Source organism: Neopelma chrysocephalum, unplaced genomic scaffold (assembly GCF_003984885.1).
Source record: "Neopelma chrysocephalum unplaced genomic scaffold, ASM398488v2 Primary Assembly neopelma1_93, whole genome shotgun sequence".
NCBI lineage: Eukaryota > Metazoa > Chordata > Aves > Passeriformes > Pipridae > Neopelma > Neopelma chrysocephalum.
The window spans coordinates 979311-994833 of record NW_020897755.1 but is presented as its reverse complement, the minus strand read 5'-3'; the positions used below and the strand labels follow the sequence as shown (position 1 = coordinate 994833).

Genomic DNA, 15523 nt, shown 5'->3' with positions numbered 1-15523 from the left:
GGGTTGAGAAGTCTGTCCCTTTCTCCCTGGTGGCCAGCAGCACACTGCCAGGGCCTGCCTCCTCCCCATGGCACTGCAGCACAGCATGGGTCCAGCCCCAGCCAGAAGTGCTGGTCCATGTGAATCCAAGGTCACTGAGGAGTCAGGCCTTGCAAAAGTTCATTTGTCCTTCCTGGTAGAGCTCCTGGGGCTGGTGGTTCTGCAGGGCTGGATAGTTTCCACTCAGCCTCCCTGCACGCACATCAGGGTGAAGGACAGGAGACTCCGACCTCCTGTTCCTCCTGGGCAAGGAGAAAGGCAGACAGAGGTCTGACAGCAGCACATTTTCAGAGTGAGGAAGAGTCATACCCTGGATGCTGGAGAAGGGAGAGCTGTCAACTCAGATATCAACACTGGGCCGAAGACAACTGTGTTAAAGGCAATATAAAAGCCTATAAAATGAGTGCTATGGACACCAATCCCCTCCGAGCTCCTTCCACAGACAGGCACCCACAGGACCTTGCTCCACTTTGCTCCTCATTAAAGGTTTGTCATTACTGCGTTATTTTTAATACACACTTAGAGAAAAAGACCGACACGCACACGCAGCCGTGCACACGCACACACAAAGGGAAACCATTGCCAAAATATACACTATAGACAGAGAGTCCGTTCACACTATATATATGTACAGAGTCTGTGGGTGCAGTCTGACAGTGCCCAGCCAGGCTGGGGCTGAGCACGGGGTGGGGACAGGATGGGTGGAAACACCTCAGGGCTTCACACACTTCCCCTTCTTCTCCCGCCGCTGCAGTTTCCGAAGGCGGCGTGTCCAGGCGTCCCGCCACTGGATGACCAGGCTGTTCTTGTCGGCCATCAGTCCAGGCCGGTCAGTGGAGTTTTCACTGATCCCCATGACCAAGTACTTCTTGCTAATCTGGATCTTGGGGCACTTGCAGGACAGGTCTTTCAGGTGAATCCACAAGAAGTTGTCGCCGCGCTTGACCCGCTCGTCGCGGCACTTGTAGACAGAGAGGATGTTGATGGTGAACTTGGCCCAGTTGGCCACCGTCTCCATTTCTAGGATGTTCACCTGGACCACTGAGGGAAAAAAGGGGGAGGCATGGTGATGGGAGATACTTTGCCTAGCTCCACAAAGGAAGCTTTGGTGGCAGGAACTGCCTGTCCCCAGCAGCCCCCCCACCTCATCCACCATGACTTTGGGAGGGCTAATTTGGGGACTCCTCTCCATACAGAGTGTTCCCCATCCCCTGGGTGCCTGCATCTGCCACACCCACAGCCAGCCCTCGTCCGCCTCTGTGGCAAAGCCCAGCATGGCCCAGGGAGGCTGGAGGTCCTTACCATAGTCCTTCTTGCAGTACTTCTTCATGTTAATCTTGTAGTTGCCCTTGGCTGGCTTGCAGTAGGAGTCACAGTCTGCAGGGGAAGAAAAGAGGGTTGAGCAGAAAGGAATGGATGGGAGGAAGGCAAGTGAGGTGAGGGTGGCCACCGTGGAGAGCAGGCAGGGGCCATGGACAAGGAGAGTCAAGTAGAACCACTGTGGCCCTGCAGACCTGGGTGATGTGGGAAGAGAGGATATGGCACCAATCCCACGACTCTGACAGCAGACCAAGGGGGTTGTGATCCTCAGGGCAACTCAGTCCTCAGGGGCCAGAGTGGTGGGAAGCACCCTCAGGAGCAGCCCCTTCAGAGACCTGTGCCTCCTTGGTTCCTATAAGCAGGGAAGGGGACTCAGGCTGGGGGAAGGAGGCAGGAGAGGGAAGTGGCTCTGCTCCACCGGGTTACTCCTGCTGCCCAGGCATACCCTGCTCAGGCTGCTCCAGAAGGGCTGGGGAGGCCAGCAGGCTGTCCCCCACCACACACACATCCCTTCCTGCTGCCCCCCAAGGCTCCTGTCCTCCGGGAGGCTTTTTTCTGTGCATTTCTAAAGCCTCCAGATTTGCATCTCAAGCAGAGGGAGGGCAGGGAATGCCTCTTTCCTTCTCCCCAAAGGCTTTGATCCCAACAATTGCCCCAAGCAGCCCTGTTCTTCTCCTTTCTTTCCCCTGCCATCTTCCTTTGAACATCTCAATTTGTCTCTTTCCAAATGGCATGTTTTTTCTAAGCCCATCTTTCTTCTTTTCTCTCCCTTTTTCAGGTTCTCCCTCTGGCTTGGCCCCGTGTCCCGGGATGGAGCCAGCAGCCTCTGAAGTTGTCTTTGTTTGTGGGTTGCCACAGCAATCACTGGGGATGGAGGCAAGGGTCTGGGGGAAGACGGGGAATAACAGCACCCTGTGCCAAGGGGAGGAGGAGAAACGAAGAAAGGAAGAAGCCCGGGAGCACAAATTCCCCCTGGGCTCTGCTGTTCTCCTCTCTGCCCAGCTCCTTTTTATCTGGGACTTTGTGCCGCCTGTTCCAAATTTGTCAGTGACAGAAGCAGCGCAGCACGAAGCTAATTCTTGGCAGAGGGGGGTGAGCCCTGATTTGCAGCTCAGCTCCCCCCATGCTGCCACACTGCCCCTCTGCCTGGGCTGACAGAGCTGCCTTGGCCCTGCTGCATCCCCTGGGACAGCAGTGGTGGCTGTGGAGGGGACACAGGATCCCCTGGGAGAGCAGTGGTAGCTGCAGAGGGACTCAGGCCCTCCCCGTGCAGGGTGGCTGCTGAGCACGCTGGAGTGCTTGGTGCCCTCATCCACTGCATCCATGGGAAGTGCTACAGCCTCAGCCTGCTATATCCCCTGGCATATGCTGCAGCCCCATTCCAGACACCGCTGCAGCCCCATTCCAGACACCACTGCATCCCTGGGATGTGCTACAGCCTCAGCCTGGACATTGCTATATTCCCTGGGATATGCTGCAGCCCCATCCCAGACTCTGCTGCATCCCCCGAGATGTGCCACAGGCCCATCCCTGACGCACTGCTCCGTCCCTTCCTGCTACATGAAAGAGAGCTCCCACCTTATTTTGGGGAGCACCTGTCAAGACAGGAGACCTTTTCTCCCCAAGCAAAGGGGCACAAAACCCATCCTGCAGCTGGCAGGGTGATGGGTGGTGGGACCAGGCTGCGGGGCAGCCTCAGCCAACCTGCCACTCCTCCCTTCGGTGATGGGGACAAAAGGAAAACAGAAAGAAATCCAGTAACTGCCCTGGGCTCCTGCTGGTGATTAACAACATAACACTGGGATCCAAAAGAGGCAGAAAATGGGGTTGGGAATTAACAATTTGGGAGTAGTTTGGGGATTTTTTTAACCATGGTTTTGTGCTGAGGAACATTACTCAAATGTAAAATCAATTCCTGCTCCATTTATGTAAGAAACTTGGGAAGAGAAAAAAAAGTCCATGTAACTGGAAGCGTTTCCCTTACTTGCCCCTGAGAACATGGCCTCCATCACCGGGTGTGGGGCAGACATGGGTGCTGTGGCTGGGAATTGTCTGTGCAGCTGGATGGGGCAGCTGAGCCCCACAGAAGGGCTGGGGGACTGCAGAGACCTGACCCAGTCCGAGGGTCAGGTGAAAGTGCACCCGCAAAGCCTGAAATGCTGCTGCATCCCTGGGATCCACTACAGTCCCCTCCCTGACATTGCTGCATCCCTGGGATCCACTACAGCCCCCTCCCTGACATTGCTGCATCCCTGGGATCCACTGCAGCCCCCCCTGACACTGCTGCATCCCTGAGATCCACTGCAGCCCCCCCCCGACACTGCTGCATCCCTGGGATCCACTACAGTCCCCTCCCTGACATTGCTGCATCCCTGGAATATGCTACAACCCCATCTCAGGCACTGATGGATCCTTGGGATAAGCTACAGCCTGATCTCTGAGACTGAGACATCCCTGGGATGGGCTACAGCCCCATTCCTGACACTGCTGCGTCCCTGGGAGATGCTACGGGGACAGAGTGGGAGGAGGCTGCTGGCAACCAGAGCCACTGGCCTGGCTCCCTGCGGGGGGAGTGTGTGTGAGAGGTGGCAAGTTTGCACATCTGGTTTACTTCTCCTCTCCTTGGAAAAAAAAAAGGAATATTTTTTTTTAAGAGAGATGTAACTTAATTAGGTGTTATGGCTGCAAATCTTTTACTGCTTACTTTGAATTCCTTTAAAGCCCTGTTTTGTGCTCCACGAGTTTTGTTAATTCTGCTAACGGGGAACATGGATTTATTTTTTTCCACTAAGTGGAAAATATTTTGAGATAATAATAATAAAAATTATGAGAAGTGGACCCAGGACGTTTCATCACCAAGCCAGTCAGCTACTCAGGCACAGAGATCAAAGCTGGACCTCAAAGGCTTTGCAAGATCAGAAAGCCAGGAGAAAGCTGGGAACAGTGATGCAGAGGATGGCAATATCAGTGAAAAGCCTGGACACACCCAGGGATGGGACCCCAGCAGGGAGGAGGATGGGGAGAGGGGGAGAAGCCCAGCACCTGAGCACGGCAGCCCCAAACAATGTCCCCCTGTTCCTGCAGCCGGCACCTGCTGCCAGAGGCAGGGTGGGAGGTGGGGAAATGGGGGGAGAAGGGGCTTGGAGGCTGCCTGGGGTGGGAGGACTGTGTGGCATTGAGGGGCTGAGGGGCCCTTGGGGAGTGCCCTGCTTAGGGGGAGCTGGGGGCTCCTGGGGCAGAGGGATGCAGGCAGAGGGCATTGGGGTGCAGGCAATAGGCAGGGTGCTAGCAAGGTGCTGGCAGCAGGCAGGGTGCAGGGTACAGGCAAGGTCCTGGAAGCAGGCAGGGTGCAGGCAGGGTGCAGGCAGGGTGCAGGCAGCAGGCAGGGTGCACTGCTGTGGCCAGTCCTGCCTGTGGCACAAGCACACTGGAGTTGGGTAACCCAGGCAGTGTGGGGCAGGGCAGCCCACCTCTGACCCCCCCAGTGAAGGGGCAGGATGATCCCTGTGCCCTGCTCCTCCAGTGGCACAGGCCCTGGGCAGAGGCAAATACTTTGCATTAAAGATATTCGAGCTAGAAGCCAGAAATCTTAAACCAACAATAAACTGGAGGCAGTTTGAGGCAGACCTGCTCCTCTAAAACAAAGCAAACAACCCGGCTCTTCACCAGCATGGTTTATTTTTGCACAGCTGAACAGCTCAGACATCACTGTGAGACTGTTCCTATTTATAAAGCACTGGAGGGGAATCACCTTGATTAACTCCGCTCCCCACAACACTCCCTGTTGGCAATAAAACTGTTCAAATCCCCCTTTCCCTCTCGGCAGTGTTTTCCTTTTCCCAAAGCCTGGTGTTCCCAGCTCCCTCCTCACAGCAGGCAGGGTAGGCAGGGCAGGCAGGAGCAGAGGTGGTGGTGGTCTGCCCTGTCCCACACAGCCCCCCCAGCAGTGGTACCATCACTTCAGCTCAGCATCCTCCTGTTGGGCAAGACGTGCACTCCAAGTCCCAGCTCTCCTCCGCTGACACAGCGTGGAGTGAAACCTCTGCCAGGTCCAGGCAGGGCTGCTCAACTCGTGTCCTGAAAACACCTCCTGTTTTCCAGAGCCTCTGTGGAGTAGGGCTGTGAGGGCTGGGCAGTGCCCATGGGTGCTGGGTGGGCACCGGGCTGTGCAGTGCTCCCAGTCTGAGCCACGTGCAAGGAGCTGAGCTATCAACCTCCTCCTGTGCATCTCCCCTCTCCACCCCCATTGACAGGCTTTACTCCTGCCACAGAATCACAGAATTGTTAAGGTTGGAAGAGACCTCCAAATCATCAAGTCCAAGCTTCGACCAAATACCCTCATGCCCACTAAACCATACGGTGAAGTGCCACGTCTGCTCGCTTTTTGAACACTTCCAGGGATGGGGACTCCACCACTGCCCTGGGCAGCTGTGCCAGGGCCTGTCCACCATTTCAGGGAAGAAATTTTCCCCAATATCCAATATAAATCTCCCCTGGCACAACTTGAGGCCTTTTCCTCTTGTCCTGACCCTTGTTCCCTGGGAGCAGAGCTCGACCCCCCTCCCCGGCTCCCCCCTCCTGTCAGGGAGTTGCAGAGCCAGAAGGTCCCCCCTGAGCCTCCTTTTCTCCAGGCTGAGCTCCCCCCCAGCTCCCTCAGTTGCTCCTGCTGCTCCAGCCCCTTCCCCAGCTCCGTTCCCTCCTCTGGACACACTCCAGCCCCTCAGTGTTGGTCTAGTTGAGTGAGGGGCCCAGAACTCCACACCTTCAACACACCTTGTCCCTGCCCCTCTCCTACAGCCACCGAGGGCATGCACAGGACTGCAGGGGCCGTGCTGGGAGATGTTCCCAGAAGCCTGGGGAGTACATCCCAGGCACACACCAGCCTGGGAAGAGGCTGTTGGTGTTTTCCACCACCAAGGCAAGGTGGCCATGGGAAGGGGAGCTGGGGAGAAGGTCACAAACAGAGCACTGGCTCTCTGAGAAGCACACAGGCTTCCCTGGGATAGACGTACCCTGACCAGGGCAGGGGGAAGCTGCTCATTAAACATGGGTGTGGGGAGATGGGGGTGCCCCTGCTCTCTTCATAGGACCATGTGCCATGGGATGGAGTGGAGGATGGTTCAGGATGTCTATTCCACCACACTGGTATGTGGGAGAAGACTGAGGTCTTGGGGACAGCAGGAAGAAGGGTGGCCTGAGGAGGGAGGGGGCATCTTCTTTCCATAGATTCTCCCCCTCCACTGGCTTGGAATCCCTACAGAGGGATAGAATTGGGATGGCTGGGAACAGCCACACTGCAGTGCTGATGGGACTGTGAAAGGAGAGGAGGGGAGAGAGAAAATCCCTGCTACAGCCCTCCTTACTCTGCTGGGTGCATCCTGCCATGGTGGCACAGGGTCCAGGGGCCAGCACAGCACTTCTACTGGTGTGTGCTGAGACACGAGGGAGCTCAGGGCACTTTGGTGGGACCTTGGGCCATGGCTAGGCTGGAAGAGGGACACTAATCCACCAGTTCAGGTACCATCCATGCACACCCAGCAGTGCCTGGCCCCAGCTGAGCCTCTGCAGGAGCACGAGTAAACCTGCAGCATGCAGGGAGATGCCAACCTTGCTCCAGCCTGGGGAGCCAGAGCAGCTCTTCAGGAGCTCTAAGGACCATGGCAGCAGTGCTTCCCTTGCCTGTGCAAAGCCTGGAGCCCCTCAGTGGAGCTCTCCCCTCTCACTGGGTGACCTTAGCAGTGACATTGATCCTCCCACTGCCCCATCACCCCATGGTCCCATCACCCTGTGCAGCCAGGGTGAGCAGCTCATACCCAGACCCTTCACTCCTGCAGACCCGGGTGAGGTGAGCCCCATGTCACCCATGTCCCAGGGGAGACCTGGCAGCCTGTGCCCCAGCACAGGGGCCCTGGAGCCTGCCTGCAGCTGATAACCTGCCAGACATCCGGTGCCCCAGCACCTCCCAGAGCGCCGGGGCCCTGCAGAGGCAAAGGGCACTGAGGAGAAACCTCTGGCACTGGCACCGGCACCAATAAAAGGAGGTTAAACAAAGCCACTGGTGCCATGTGCCACAACCCCTGCCGTAACCTGCCAAGGGATGGAGAGGCCCCAGTGGGCTGCATCCCTGCTCTCCTCCTTGGAGAGGATGGAGAAGGCCTTTCCCAAGAAAGTCCATCAATCTTAGTTTTCTCTTTTCCAGAAATACATAGGATTTCAAATCTCAGTCACTACTTTCATTGAAATTTTTCACTATTCATGGTTTGCCAGAGCTCAGCCCTTCCCCCTGGTGTGCCAGGGACAGGAGTTGGGATGGGCCCCCAGGTCTCTGGGTGGGGCTGGGGCCATGGACTTGGCCAGGGACATGGAGCACTTACCTGCAGGTGCCTCTGTGCTGGTGACTAGGGAGGTGGGGTTGATGGCAGGGATCTCTGGAAAAGAAAGGAAGAGGTGTCTTAAGGAAAAAGGTCCCCAACTCTAGGGGTGACAACTGGGAAAAAGCCCTCTGAAAATGGACTACAAGGGGGTTTTGTGGGTCACAAACGAAAGACGATGGGATGAGTCTGACCTGAATATCAGAGGCCATCTAATAGACCTGGAGATGTCCAAAGTGAGTTCAGTAAACTGGGACAGGCTGAGATGCTGCAACCCTCACGAGCCCTAAGTGGCTGTGTGGAGGTGTGTGCTCCAGGGATGGATGTTCCCCAGATGCTCAGCTCATCTGAACTCAGTTTAGACATCGGACAGATGCTTGGCTGATCTCAGCATGATCCAGGCTGCCCAGCACAGGGATAAATGTGGGCAAAGACAGCACTTTCTGAGAAGTCTTGGCAATAAAATCTGGTGGAAATTCTGTCCTAACCCTAAATCTGGGGAAGAAGAGAGGGAGAGGAGCCAGCTCCACCAGCTCACCCACACTGCCACTGCTCCAGCAGCCCCAGTGAATGCTGCAGGGCGGGAAGTTGTCCCTTTGCCACTTGGGTCAAATTCAAACCCACTGCAGCTATAAACAAGGTTTTGTGCTGCCCACAGGCCCTGGCCCTGCCGCAGACGTGACCACGCTCCGGGCGCAGCCGTGTGAGGAGAGCACTTGCTGTGGTGGAGGATGGGACCCAGCAGAGCCGTTTCAGCCGGCTGGAAGCACTGACCCAAGGTGTCTTCCAGAGCCTCTTGCACTAGGGAATGTGAAGCACAGGCCACCCCACAAAGTGACCCACCGTCCTCCTCAACCACCTCCTGGAGAACACCCATAAGGACAGACCCTCTCTTGTCTGAGCCTCCACCCACTGCAAGCCATCCAATGTGGGTGGGGGACCAAGGGGCATCTCCTGGTGCTTGTGGGGGCCCCGGAGTGCCAGGCAGGGTGCAGGGCACTCACTGATGCAGGGGGCCACGGGCGAGCGGCTCTGCTGGTAGCCCTTGGCACAGCGGTTGCAGGTGAGGCCGGTCACGCCGTCCTTGCACGGGCACTGCCCCGTGGTCTGGTTGCAGGTCTTGCCGGCTGCACCAACGGGGTGGCAGTCACAGGCTGGGTGGGAGAGAGAGAAGAGATTATGTGAGAGGGGATGCAAAACACAAACCCCAAATTGGACCCAAGGTGCAACCCTGAGAGAGGTGAGGAGAATGGGGCCCTTCCAGTGCACCACTGGAAAGCGGCTGCTGGAGCTGGCACAGACCCGTGGGTCTGTACCAACCATGGCCCCACATGTGCTGTGAGCAGCACAGGCAGGAGTGTGAGCAGACAAAGCAGTTGGCCAGGGTATGGGCCTGCTGACAGGGATGCTCAGGATGAGTCCCTGGAGACACTGCAACTCCCACAGGGGTCTGCAGCCACCAGCTCTCTCACCTCAACCCCAGGGAAATGCTCCTATTGGAGCAGTAAAAGCCATTTTCTCCACTTGCTCCCCGACCTCTGAGCTTTTCAGTCCATGGAGCTGAACCACATTGAGCTTTTACACAAATATTGACCTTGTCTTGGGTTTAGGATGAAGTGGGTCTTCTCGATGCTTCCCAAGCTCATGAGCCTCAATGCCACCTGACTCCTGGAGACCCTGGGCAAAGGATGACCCCATGCCTTTCTAACACAGACTTCCTAGGGACAAGCCATGCCTGAGGTGGGTGAAAGTTGGGTCTCCACCCTCAGAAGAATGCCTAAGTGGCTCTCCATCACACCACACTGGATGATGGACACACTGAGGTTGTCTACATGGAGGGATGTGGGAAGGAGATGCTCCCTCAGGAGAGGACCTTCCCATCTGCTCGCTTGGAGCTGGGCTGGCTACGAGCTGGAGGAGGTTATCTCAGCCTCCATCAGTGTAAGAGTTGAACGTGATTTCAAAGCAAAACAAAAACATCTCCCCCGCCCGCCCCCGCAGCCCCCTGATGTTATCGTTTCCCTAATTTTCACCAGATGGGATTGGTGGGAGCACCATGGCACTCGAGCCCCCTCCTGCACAGCCAGAAACCAGAGCGAGCAGCCTCTAATGGGGACCAGATGCTCCATCCTTATCAGATCTTGGCTGGGACTGGAAGCGGACGTCTTTCTGACAGGGATATTTTGGGGCTCAGCTGTGATAACAAATGGCAGCGAGCGAGGGAGTCTTGGCACGACGTGGGACCGTTGGAAACACGGGGGCTTTCTTGGGCCCCAGTGGTGTGTTCCTGGTGCAAAGCTTATGGATGGGACATAAATCTCAGCCCAATCAGGATCCAGTTCATCTAAGCCCATCTCTCTTCATGCAGTGGAAGGAGGATTTTCAGTGACTCTGGATGTTTTACCTGGATTAGTAATTAAGGCAGCTTTGCTCATCTTAAATCCACAAAAGATCAGTGTCATTGAGGGATGAGTTTGGTTTCTGCCAGACCAATCTCTGCCCCTTTGCCCCGCCATAGAGGAGAGATTTCCCATAGTCCCAGAAAAATACATTGCTCCTTCCTGCTCCTACGGGAAGAGCATCCCAGGCAGCAGTGGGTCCCTGTGCTGGTTTTGGCTGGGGTAGAGTTAACTTTCTTCACAGTGGCTGGTAAGGGGCTACGTTTTAGATTTGTGCTGAACATGGGGTTGATAATATAGAGATGTTTTTGCTATTGCTGGGCAGGGCTTACACAGAGCCGAGGCCTTTTCTGCTTCTCATACTGCCACGCTGGCAAGGAAGTTGGGAATGCCTGGGAGGCTGGGAGGAGACACAGCCAGGACAGGTGACCCAAACTGACCAAAGGGATATTCCAGACCATATGACATCATGGTCAGGGGAAAAAGAAGGAGGCTGGGGGGGAAGAAGGCAGAAGTGATGGTGTTTGTCTTCCCAAGTCACTGCTATGCAGGATGAGGCCCTGCCCTCTTGGGGATGGCTGAACACCTGCTGCCCGTGCGAAGCAGAATTCCTTGTTTTTCTTTGCTTGTGCGTGCCTCTTTTGCTTTCTCTATTAAATTGTTTTCATCTCAACCCACAAGTTTTCCAGCTTTTACCCTTCCAGTTTTCTCCCCGATCCTGCTGCTGGGGCATGGGGGCTGGCAGGGTGAAATCACAGCAGTCCTGCCTTGCAGCGTGGCCCATCCCACTGCTCCGGCTGGAGCATCTCCATCCTTCCTCATCCTGACATGACCTGTGCAGGGGGGCCGGCCCAGGGACCCCCTCCTGGCCCCAGGGAAGGCAGGTACCGGGGCACAGTGCAGCTCCACACCACTGCCCACACACCGAGCCCTGCTGCTCCCAGCCCTCTGGCTGCCAGGATCTGGCCCGTGGAGCTTGAATGGTGGATTAAGTCACTAGCTTGGAGCTTAACTCATCGAGCCGTGCTTGCCAGAAAGCATGTCTTGCACCTCATATTCAGGGTATTTCTGCATCTTGAGGCTTAGCTGCTACTGCTTCACCAGTTTTCATTGGAGAAAACTCACGGTTTACAGCTTTGTTTAAATTACCGGGATTAATGCACAGCCATTCTTTATTTGACTTTTCAATTACCGCCATTGAATTAATCCTGTAGGTTGTTCTGCCTTTTCCACCCTCCCAGCTTTTCCGTCTTGCAGCATCCAGTGGTGGGAGGGAAGCACTCGCTGGTGGCTGAGGGCTCAGCTCAGTTAGACTCAGGCTTGGGCAAGCTGCAGTTGGTATTTTTGTGCCTATTTCAAAGATGCTGCATCCCAGGAGAGACAAACTACGATTGGAGAGGGATTTAGTAACATGAGTTGGGGTTTGTTGAAATAAGATGCAATGGTTCATGGCCTCTGGGCTAGGGATTTGCCTCCTGGTTATGAGCTGACCATCTGCAACCTGGTCTAGTGGAAGATGTCCCTGCCCATGGCAGGGAGTTGGAACCAGATGATCTTCAAGGTCCCTTCCAACCCAAACCAGTCTGTGATTCTACGAGCATCCACCTTTGCAGTGATGCTCAGCTTCTGCCTTGGACCAGTGCTGTGGTAGGTGCAAAAGCCTTCATTCAAAGCCACAGCCCCCCATTCCCATCAACCTGTTCCACATCTGCTTTAAACATCTGTTGTCAGGATCCTTGCTTTTTCTTTTCTTTCTTTTTTTCTTGCAGGAGTGTAGATACCTGAGTTGTAGGTATGGGACGCATCTTTGGAGAAACCAAACCCAAACTGTGTTGTCACATCTCTGTCACTGTGTATTTCTATACCTCTCAGTGACAGCTCTCCCTTCCCAGCACCTGGGACCTTGCTCCTGCTCCAAAGAGCTCCAAATCCCAAAAGATCCACCACTGGATAAGTACAAGGAAGAGGTGGAAATGCTCTCTGCTTTACTGAAGGAGAGGCAGCCGAAGTAGCAGAAGCATCAGGGATTTTATTATTAACTTTGGTCTCTGAGGCAGAGCCAGGAATTGGCTCCCCAGACCCAGAGTACCATCTTCACTGCCAGATCCTCCTCAACATATGCACCGAGGCGGGGGTCGGCCCCGTGCACATGTTCATCTGGCTCGGCTGAGCCTTTGCAGCACTTCCAAACCACGGGCAAACCCTGCCAGCCCTCCGGAAACAGCACCCCCTGCCCGGGATGGCAGAGACCTGCCTGTGGCTTGGCACAGGGACGGAGGTTTGTCTGAGAGGGGGGACCTGCCACAGCACCCCCACTCCCCTGCCCCTCCCCAGCCCAGGCAGCGATCGTTGGCATTTCTCCTGCACTGTGGCATCTGCCCTCATCCCATCCCATTAACTCCTGGGCATCCTGGGATGCTTTGCCTGCCCTGTCCCATCCAGAGGAGCCACCTCAGATCAGAGGTGCTTTCCATCACCTTAATGCTACACAATTCCTACCCCGGGAGGGTGGTGGAGCAGGACTTGTGCTGACAAATGGTGGATACAGGCAGATGGAAGCAGCCATGGATGGAGGATGCTTCCTCCATCCTCAGCCCTGCAAGCAGAGGGACCTGAGCCACAGCCGAGTAGGAAATGCTGCACCTGCAGTGTCCCTGGTCCCACACATTTGTGCTGTATCCAGTAGTCCTCCCTGCTCCCAGAAAATCCAGCTTGCTTTATTAATTTTGGTGTGTTTTTTTCTATTATTACTTTTTGGTAAGTGCTCTCTTTCCTGTATGGAACAGAAACTGAGCCCTCAATGCCCAGGGAGGTGGCACCAGGGTCCCCAGGGCCCCCGGGGAGGCAAATGCCTGCAGAGTTTCCACTTTGGTTGGTATTGTATCAGGTAGTTTTGGAGCACAAGTAGGAGAAATCACAGAATATCCTGAGCTGGGAGGGACCCAATAGGATCATTGAATCCAACTCCTAACCCTACATAGAAAAACCTCAACAACCTCCCCATGTGCCTGAGAGCATTGTCCAAGTGCTCCTTGAGCTCTGGCAGCCTTTGGGGCCATCACCACTGCCCTGGGGAGCCTGTTCCGTGCCCAACCACCCTCTTGGGGAAGAACCTTTTCCTAATATCCAGCCTAAATCTCCCTAATCCAAAGAGGAGCAGAGACTCCTCCTTGGGGAAGAGTGGGAGGTTAGGTGCTGCCCACAGAAGCTGAAGGGTGAGGCACAGCCACCCCAGTGCCTCCCAAGCCCTGGTGCCATGGGGGGTGAGCTCACAAGTCCCCAGCACTTGAGCACTCATGGAAAAGAGAGTTTTGCTGCAGCTGCCCCAGTCTGGTGGTGTTGCAGCAGGAGCTGAGAGATTCTGCCATCCATCCCTGGCCTCAGCCAGAGCCAGGACCCCTCCCAGGAATGGGACACAATCTTGGATGCTGTTCCATGGATTGCCAGGATGCATGCCCGGTCCTGCCTCCTCCTCTTCCTCTCTTCCAGTCCCTCTGAGTGTCACCCCAAGAATGCTGGCACCTGGCATGGCTTTGGGGCCTGGCTGCCACCTGGCACAAGCTTCATCAAGGGGAAACCCTCGGTGCTTCCAGGGGTTGCCACGCCCCTGTGACATGGCTTGGCTGAGGCCATGGGTTGGAAACAGCACGTGGTCCCTGGGGACATGGGCTGTGAGGTGGGACCTGTCAGGTCAGCTGCTCAGGTGATTGGAAATGATTAGCTCACTGTTTGCTAACGAGCTGGCTGCAGGCAGGGCCCCTCCTGCCAGTGCCTGCTCAGCCCCCCTCCCTGGGATGAGCTCGAGCACTCCTGGGATGAGCAAGGATGCAGAGCCTGGGGCAGCTCACACAACACAACAGAGGGACTTCACCTATCGCATCCCAACCCAGCTGAGCCAGACCTCCAACAGCACTACTGCATATGACAGGGGAACCCCAACAGTCAAATCCTTCCATTCAGGTCAGCAGTCACAGTGTTAATAGTCTGAAACCACCTCCAGTACTTCCTGTAGGCCCTACATAAACACACGAGCATCATGTTCTTGCAGCAGCGAAGGTGCCCAGTGCCCACACAGCTGCAAAATGCATTGGAGAGGAATCAGAGGGGGACACTGTGCTCCCTTCCAGGAGGGACTAGCAATCTAAGATGGAAAAATAGGGATCGGGGTGAAATCCCAGCATCTAAACAGCTGTGGCTGACTTCCTGCCGACTCTGATGTTCCAGTCTGGATCCTGCCAGTCCTTGGGGACAGGCAAGGTGTCTCCTTACCTCAAATTCTTTGGTGAAACTACTGTTTTGAAAAAGGCTCTGCAGATGGGCTGAGCAGGGACAGGGAAGAGGAACCAGGCAGGCTTGGCCAGGAGTTAGAGGAGAGAGAGGAGAGGTGCAGGTCCCATGATGTTTGGCACGGGCTGGGGACCTTGTGAGGTCAAGCTGCAGCTTGATGGCTTGGAGCCAGCGTGGCTCCTGGCCAGCTCAAGGACAGCTACCAGGAACCATGGTGTTCAGCATCCCCCCCAAACAGGTTCCAAGAGCCACCCCATAGCTGAAATGCACCCTGTGGGGTCCGATGGAACCTCCACCAACATCCCCAGGCCTTCAGAGTAGGGAACTCACATTCCAAGCATGGCTATGTCCCAGACAACATCCATATCAGAGACAGGATTCCAGCACATTTAGTCAGATGTTGACTTCAGCACCTGCCCAGCATCTCTCCAAACACTGACCATGGAGATGGAAACTGCCACCACACCAGGACCCTCCCAGGATAGACGGGCTCCTGGCAGCTCCCTGCCTGTCATCCTCCCCACCCCTCCAGGATATGCTGGGCTCAAAGCAACATCCCTCCCTGGTGCCCTTGGGGTGACAGAGATCATCAGGGTGGTGGAGGCTGGAGGTGACCTGCAGCTGCCAGAGTGACCGGCCGGGCTACAAGCAGAGGGATATCCCAAGGATGGGCAGGGAGAACAAGGAGGCCAAGAGAGATTCTCTCACCCTTGCTGCCCACATGGAGACCCCCCAGCTCACCTTTGCAGGCCTTGCGGTCGGTGATGGACTTGCTGAGGTCTCGGTAGAAGCCCTCCTTGCAGTAGTGGCAGTGCCTCCCCGCCGTGTTGTGCCGGCAGTTGAGGCAGACGCCGCCGCTCTTGCGCCCCGACAGCTTGTACAGCTCCATGTTGAAGCGGCAGCGCCGGGCGTGCAGGTTGCAGTTGCAGGCTGCAAGGGAAGGGCAGAGGGTGAGGGCTGGAGGTGAAACCCGGGACTCCCTGGGTGGGCTGGAGCTGCCCTGGTGCCCCCCACGGAAGCTGGGGGCTGTGCTGGGGAGCAGGATGGGCACAGCACAGCACAGCACAGTCCCAGATGTGCAGCATCCACCACCCCAGAGGGCCAGTG

At 56.0% G+C, this 15523-nt stretch overlaps 1 protein-coding gene across 1 annotated transcript in view; it reads right to left on the bottom strand.

Moving 5' to 3' along the window:
* Positions 1–629: 629 nt before the first annotated feature.
* The window catches only part of NTN3 (netrin 3), a 31066-nt gene continuing 16172 nt past the window's right edge, over positions 630–15523 (bottom strand). Inside the window, exons 3-7 of the mRNA XM_027693684.1 lie at positions 15158–15346; positions 8735–8884; positions 7734–7787; positions 1342–1416; positions 630–1080 (exon numbers count right to left, since the gene is read on the bottom strand). Of these exons, the coding sequence (XP_027549485.1) occupies positions 752–1080; positions 1342–1416; positions 7734–7787; positions 8735–8884; positions 15158–15346 (797 nt within the window). The 3' untranslated portion in view covers positions 630–751. The remainder of the gene's footprint in view (positions 1081–1341; positions 1417–7733; positions 7788–8734; positions 8885–15157; positions 15347–15523) is intronic.